Below are 7,852 nucleotides of genomic sequence, written 5' to 3'. Positions count from 1 at the left end.
GGCGGAGCAGGCTCGAAGGGCCGAATGGCCTACTCCTGCTCCTAGTTTCTATGTGTTCCTGTATAAGGATCAGAAAGTTAGCATGCTGGTACAGAAATTAGGAGCAGAATTTTTAGGTCAGCATGTGGGCATATGCTTGACCCACTCCAGTGTAAAATAGTTCATGATGATGTTGGACGAGCATCCCAAAGTCATCCTGCACTCATGCAATATTTTGGTCGGTGGGTGCGCGCAAAAGTCAGAAGCATGCCCACAAACAATTACAGAGGCAATTAAGCCCATTAAAGTTCCAATTGTCCCTGATTTTTCATGGTGCATCCAACATTACAGTTGGCGGACAGCTGAATCTGCCAGGCGGACTTTGCATTTTTGATGAAATCTCATTCAAGGGCGGGATAAGGTTTCTGTTATTAAATTAAAAAATAATAAAAATATGTGGACAGAATTTTCATCATGTATATGTTCAGGTGACTGATTCTGATGTGTCAACATTTTTTCTGGATTTTAAAATCTTTAGTTTTTGGTATTAAATTCTTCAGCTCCCTGAGGCAGCTCTCTGTCTTCAGGGAGCTTTCGTTTTGCGTTCCCCCCGTCTGCACTGACGTCAGCGCCCTTCATACTCCTGCCCCCACCCCGGCAGCGCTGAGCATTTCAGTGCCTGTTAATTGGCCAGACAGCATGAAATCATGGTCAGGGGCCGATCGTGGTCGGCGGTCCATTCAACCTTTGCTCCCGGGCCCACCGATTGTGCCTAGAAGCCGACCTAAAAATCCTGCCCTAGGAAGGCAAGTGCCATGTTGGCTTTCATTGCAAGGGGATTGGAGTACAGGTATGAAGATGTCTTGATGCAATTGTACCAATTGTATTTATTCGAGGTGAGAACACACCTTGAATACTGTGTGTAATTTTGCTCTACATTTTCAAGGAAGATATACTTGCCCAAGAGGCGGTGTAGCAAAGATTTGCTAAATTGGCATAATAAAAATAGTGCAGGTGCTGGAAATCTGAAATAAAAACTGAAAGTCCTGGAAAAACTCAACAGTTCTGGCAGCATCTGCGAAGAGAGAAACAGAGCTAATGTTTCAAGTCCAATATGAATCTTCTTTGGAACTGAAGTTATGCAGAAATATGATGGGTTTTATGCTATTGAAAGGGGAGAGGTAGAACAAAATGGAAGATCTGGGATTGATCAGAGGGTGGGAGAGATTAAATAACAGATATCATGAAGTAAAAGCAAATGGAGTGGTAATGGTTGTAAATAAAGAAACAAAGCATTAGTCCATGGCAGAATCAGGGGCAGCTCTGTTTAAAAGCAAAAACGTGAAAACAAGATATAAGCTGGCACTTGGGCAAAAAAATGAATCAAAATGGAGGGAAGAGTTCATGTTATTTTGAACTAAAGAAGTTGGGAATTGGTTTTCCGCAAGGATCAGTACTGGGACCATTGATGTTCACAGTTTATATTAATGATTTGGATTTTGGAATCAAAACCACAATTTGTGGGGAGGGAAGGATAATCAATACTGAAGAGGATTTCAACAAATTATAGGAGGACATTACTAAACATGCAGAATTCACAAGTTATAGGCAAATTAATTTCAATAAATGTGCGGTAGTATATTTTGATAGGAGGAATAGGGAGGTCACTTAACTTAAAAGGTGTGAGTCTAGGTTGAGCAGAGGAAAAAAGGATCTCAGAATACAAATGCAACAATCACCACAAGTTGTACCACTGGTTAGCAAGGCTAGCATTAGATTTTATTTTCAAAGAGATGGAATTGAAAAGTAGGGAAGTTAGACTAAACCTGTATTAAACCTTGGTTAGACAAAAGGCTAGTATGCAGGTACAGCAGGTAATTAGGAAAGCAAATGGAACGTTATCATTTATTGTGAGGGGAATTGATTGCAAAAGCAGGGAGGTTATGCTTCAGTTGTACAGGGCATTGGTGAGACCACATCTAGAGTATTGTGTACAATACTGGTCTTCTTATTTAAAGAAGGATGTGTTAGAAGCAGTTCAAAGGATGTTAACTAGACTAATACCAGGAATGGGTGGATTGTCTTATGAGTAAAGGCTGGACAGGTTAGCCTTGTATCCACTGGAGTTTAGAAGAGTAAGAGGTGACTTAATTGAAACCTTTAAGATCCTGACGGATCTTGACAGGGTGAATGTGGAGAGAATGTTTCCTCTTGTAGGAGAAGTTTAGAACTAGGAGTCACTGTTTAAAAATAAGGGATCGCTCATTTAAGACAGAGATGAGGAAACATTTTTTCTCTCAGTGGATTGAGTGTCTTTGGGACTCTTCCTAAAAAGGTGGTGGAAGCAGAATCTTTGAATATTTTAAAGGCAGAGCGAGGTAGATTCTTGATTAACAGGGGAGTGAAAGACTATTGGGGATAGGCAGGAATGTGGGGTTGAGGTTACATTCAGATCAGCCATGATCTTATTGAATGGTGGAGCAAGCTACTCCTACTCCTAATTCGTATGTTCGCATGTTGACCACACTTTAGAGTACTGAGTGAAATTCTGGTGATCATATTACAAAATGGAGATAGAGGCACTGGAGAGGGTGTGGGTGCAGAGAAGATTTTCAAGGAAGACACTAGAAATGTGGGGTACAGTATACATATCAGTAAAGGATTGACAGTCTGGGTCCTTCCCTCTTGAAAAGAGAAGGCTCATGTGTGACTTAATAGAGGTCTTTAAAACTATGAAGGGTTTCCATAAAGTGGATACAGAGAGAATGTTTCCTGTTGTAGGGGAAGCTACAGGTTGTCAAGAAGATTGTTGTCAAAAATTCAATAGGGAATTCAGAAGAATTTTTTTTTTTACCTAGAGAGTGGTAAGAATGTAGAGCTTGTTACCATAGGGAGTGGTTGAAGCAATTAGTATAGATGCAATTAAGAGAAAACTAGACATGCATATGAGGGAGAAGGGAACAGGTGGTAACAAAGGTAAATTTCGAAGAGAAAAGATGGGAGGTGGCTTGAGTGGAGCATAAACACCAGCATGGACTGATTGGGCCAAATGGCCTGTTTCTGCGCTGTATATCCGATGAAATTCTATGCAATCCTATCACCTAGATGCGAATTATATTGATAGCTGGTACATTTCTCAATGCTGACATTGATTATGTTCAACACAAATAAACAATCTTTAGACACAAACATTTCAAATTTAAGAACATTTTATTAGAAAGTTTCTCATATGTATCTTCATTAGGTCATACAATTTAACAATGTCATAAAATACATTACAAATGACCCATACGTTCAAGCCTAGGAATTGAAAATCATCCAGCTCAAAGTGTAATCCCAGTAGTATTTTTAAAAGGGTTTAAAAGGTGTTGTCTTTGCAAGGTGCCAAATAGCTTGCATGACCAGAAAGTTGCATATCTGTACATAATTTATTACAATTCCAAAATTAGAGAGAGATTTTCAAAGTACACTAAAAATTACAATGCTCCCTAAGGAGAACTAGTATGGGGAGAAACTTTTAACAAAATAGAGCAACTCTCTAAAATATCACTGAAGAACTTTCTTGGACTAGAGAAAGTTTTTTTTAAAGAATGGGTATTTTTGTAATCGAATATCCATATGTTGAATTTTTACATGTCTTGTGGTAACATATCTCATTTCAGCTAGTGAGCTAATATTAATAATTCACCCTCATTTTAAAAAAATGTTCAAAGCATATACATACAATGGAAGCTTTTTTTTGATATAATTTTATCCTGAAGTGATCTGTATAAGATTTTGTTCTGTATAAGTCATGTTTAAAAAAATGTAGTGTACTTAGTCACTAACAATTTTTTACAATAAAGTGAAGTGAAGGTTAGAAATGTTCATATTAAGAATGGAAAAATGTAGAACTAAGAGACAAGAGAAACAAGCTGTATAGATGTCTATGTATGCAACAGTGAACAGATGACGTCCACACAAAATTAGCACCCAGACTCAAAGTTAGCACCATTAAAACATGCAGTTTTTAAAAACTTCAAACTCTTCAACATTTGAATAATGAAAGCTATTAGAAATACAGTGCAAAGTATCTGTTGAACCTTTAGCATATTGGGATTGATGGCAGCCTGTAGACGCTGGCTCCTATCAGAGGTATATGTAGGGCATAGTCTCTATTTCATTTACGTTCCCATTGTAGTTATCGTTCTGGTTTGAATTCGTCCTTAAAAATAAACAGTGTTTAAGGTTTCTTTTCCATAAAGGATGTGTGTGCATAAATAGAGCAATCGACCAAATATAATTACAACAAAGAAGGGAAGTTAGGTGGAAATAGTTGCCAATTGGAAAGCCAAGGAGATGGATGGGTACCAATGAACACAATACTTCACCTCTGGGACCTGGATTTAATCCAATCTAAGAGGAGGGAGGTGCTGGATAAGCTGTTAGTCAACTGCCTTCTTTTATGGTTCAGACTATCAATATCCCTGAGGGGGGGGCGCGGGGTGGGGGGGCGGGGGCGGGTGTGTGTGTGGTTACCAATATACCAATGACCAGAAACTGAACTGGACTAGCCATATAAATACTGTGGCTACGAGAACAGGTCAGAGGCTAGAAACCCTGCTGCGATTAATTCAGCTCCTGATTCCCCAACGCCTAGTCACCATCTACAAGGCATAGGTCAGGAGTGTGATGGAATAATCTTCACTTGCAGCTCCAACAACACTCAAAAAGCTTGACACATCCAGGACAAAGCAGCCCGCTTGATTGGCACCTCTTCCACATACATTCACTCCCTCCACCACCGACAAACAATGGCAGCAGTGTGTACCATCTACAAGATGCACTGCAGAAACTTACCAAACTCATTTAAACAGCACCTCCCAAACCCATGACCACTACCATCTAGAAGGACAAAGGCAGCAGGTACATGGGAACACCACCACTTCGAAGTCCCCTTCAAAACCACTCACCATCCTAACTTGGAAATATATCATCTTTCCTTCGCTCTCTCTGGGTCAGAATCCTGGAACTCCCTCCCTAACTGTACTATGGGTGTACCTACACCATAGGGAGTGCAGCAGTTCAAGAAGGCAACTCACCTACACCTTCTCAAGGGCAGTTAGGGATGGGCAATAAATGCTGGCCTAGCCAGCGACTCACACATCCCGTAAATGAATTTTAAAAAACAGTGCACTTAGAGTAAGCACGAGACACTATTTTACATAGTATATGAAATACATGTAATTCATATACAGCATAGGTCAATCGTCTATATTATGCAAAGAGTAGCTTCTGGTTTCTCTATCTTTTGAGATGTCCAGCTAATTCTAGAAAGTCATGCTCTTTGTCTACTTCAGAGGTACATTTTGCAGATCAGTTCTCATGATTTACCTAGCCTTATATTCCTTTCATTTACATAAACAGTTTAGTTTACTACAGATAATTCCCACAAGCAAGACTTGATGATCTGTTTGTTCTTGAATTGTTTGAAGACTAGTTTTCTTGACCAGTAATTTGCCTGAACATTCTCTCATTCTATGATTAATTGATCCCACTCACTACGATTTTTACACCAACGTTATACATTATCATGGTTGAGGCTGTTCCAATCATTTATTTCCTGAGGCATCCCATTGTTTCCTTGCTTATCATAGAAAGCCTTTTGCTTTATGACCAGTATAGTTATAGATTACTTAAATTATTAACCCTTAACTCTTCAAAATATCCAACAGGCAGAAAACCCACATTGGTGTCGTTTTGTTCTGATGTAGGGACTAAAGAGCATTGCTACAGCAGAATAGAGGGATATTTAATCTGTATGTATGTAACCTATGCTATTGTTGTAGTTTAAGAGAAAACATGAAACTTAGCTTTGATGCAAACACATTCTTAAGCATGCTATTTCAGGCTTAACCTCTTGGAGGGAAGAACAAATGCTCATAGTTGTTTCCAGACAAAGTAATGCCAGGAGGCAAGATGTTAAAGTTCTGGGGGCACTGTAATCCTTCTTACATTTTCACTGAAAGCTAATGAAGATGGGAATTGTACCCTTCATGTTTTAATCTACCATGCCCTTCTATATAATGTTATTTCTGGCATTTTAATAGTGACCAATTTTCTTGCCCTTTCTCACCTCACTGGAGCATTGCTAGATGGCTATTTAATGAGTCACAGGAACTGATTCTTGGTGATTTGCTTCCTCATGCACTTAATATCTCCATAACAACAGCTTTTCACAAAATAAGAGACACTGGACAAACATGTTTGGTTCCTACCATGCGTTAGTAACCATGCAAGTTATTTACCTTCAACACAAGTCTTGGTGCATTCATCCTGTGTATTGAACCTGTTTTTATTTCCATTACATCCACCATACCAGAACCGTGTGCACAATTTAGTTTTCACATCATAGTACCACTTGAGGGAAAAATTTCGGCAATTTCCTTCATCCCGCTGTAATTGGCATATATCTTTAACTGTGAGAATAAATGCAAAATCATTCATTGTTAAACAACTGAACAAGAGTATAAAACAGGATAAAGAAAAGGTACATAAGAGTATTTTGGGAAAATTATTAGTCAGAATAAAGCTTCTTCTATTCTATTATATTCCAATATTAGTCAAGCTTCTTGAATTGTACTATTTCATCCCTTCAGCAAATATCCCTGTACATTTCATTGAACAATAAATATAGCAGCAATCATTGCTGAATTATTATGACAATTCTAACTCATGCCCCTGTGTTATCCTCCGTAAAGTTGAGGTCATCCAAAACTCTGCTGCCCATGTCCTAATATGTACCAAGCTCCTTTCACCAATCATCACAGTGCTCACTGCTCTGGGATGATTCCAAGTTAAGCAATGCATTTATTTTAAATTTTGCATCCTTTTTTCCCTAAGTTCCTCCACGGTATCACCCCTCACTAGCTCTGTAATCTCCCCCAGCTCAAAATCCTTTCAAGATGTTCACCGTCCTCCAATTCTGACCTCTTGAGCATCCCTGAATTTAATCACTCCACTGTAGGGGGATGTGCCTTTAGCTGTTTGGTTTCCATGCTATGTAATTTTCTCCCTAAACCTCTCCATATCTCTACTCACTTTCCTCCTTTAAGACACTCCTTAAAATTTACCTCTATCTGGTCCAATATTTGCTTATGTGACTTGATGACATAATTTATTTTATAATTGTCCTGTCAAGTGCCTCAGCATATTTTGTTATACTGAAGGTGTTATGTAAATACAAATTTTTGGTGAATTAGGGGCAGCATTTATGCTGTGCTTACTGGAAGCTCGAAAGATTTATTTCATTTGGGGCCCTGAGTGAGATGTTCCCCACAATTGACTGAACTTAAAATTGGATCCCAAAGATGCTAGGCCGCTGTGCCACTCACATTCCATATATCAAAAATAGCTCAGCATTTTAAGTAATCTGCAAAACATTTTCATGAAAATAAAATAGTTTTATTCTCATGTATTTCTTCCTTAAAGAGATTTGGAAAGTATCTAATTAGATAACCAAAAAGGGTAACTACAAGGAGTTCTGCTATTGGTTTAAAATGCAACTCTGAAATGGAAACCATTGAGTTTTATTGAGGCACGTCATTTGTAAAATCCATATGCTGAAAATCAATAATATTTGGAGAAAACAGAAAATGCAGGAAATACTCAGCAGCATCTATAAAGAGACAAACAGAGTTAACAGGCTGGATTTTTGCAGAATTGTGGAGACTTCAGGGACCTTTAAAAAATGGCAGGTGAGTGGAAGTCACATCCCCATTTCCAACAGATCCTATTTTCACTGAAGGGGAAGTGGGGTTGCCGGGGGTGGTTGGCAAAATGTGGTTTCCACATGTGGGAAGCACAAACTCAGCAGGGTCATTTGAACTCATAG

General features: G+C 38.8%; 1 protein-coding gene across 7 annotated transcripts in view; it reads right to left on the bottom strand.

Moving 5' to 3' along the window:
* Window positions 1-3,170: 3,170 nt before the first annotated feature.
* LOC121285026 (collagen alpha-3(VI) chain-like) overlaps window positions 3,171-7,852 on the bottom strand; it is a 244,697-nt gene continuing 240,015 nt past the window's right edge. For all 7 annotated transcript variants that reach the window (XM_041201120.1, XM_041201123.1, XM_041201122.1 and 4 more), the window contains 2 exons: window positions 6,267-6,437; window positions 3,171-4,183 (listed from right to left, as the gene is read on the bottom strand). In XM_041201120.1, coding sequence (XP_041057054.1) covers window positions 4,143-4,183; window positions 6,267-6,437 — 212 coding nt within the window. In that variant the 3' untranslated portion in view covers window positions 3,171-4,142. The remainder of the gene's footprint in view (window positions 4,184-6,266; window positions 6,438-7,852) is intronic.

The sequence above is a fragment of the Carcharodon carcharias genome, chromosome 12, assembly GCF_017639515.1.
Source record: "Carcharodon carcharias isolate sCarCar2 chromosome 12, sCarCar2.pri, whole genome shotgun sequence".
NCBI lineage: Eukaryota > Metazoa > Chordata > Chondrichthyes > Lamniformes > Lamnidae > Carcharodon > Carcharodon carcharias.
The sequence above is the reverse complement of the archived record's forward strand: the minus strand, read 5'-3'. Positions and strand labels throughout refer to the sequence as shown.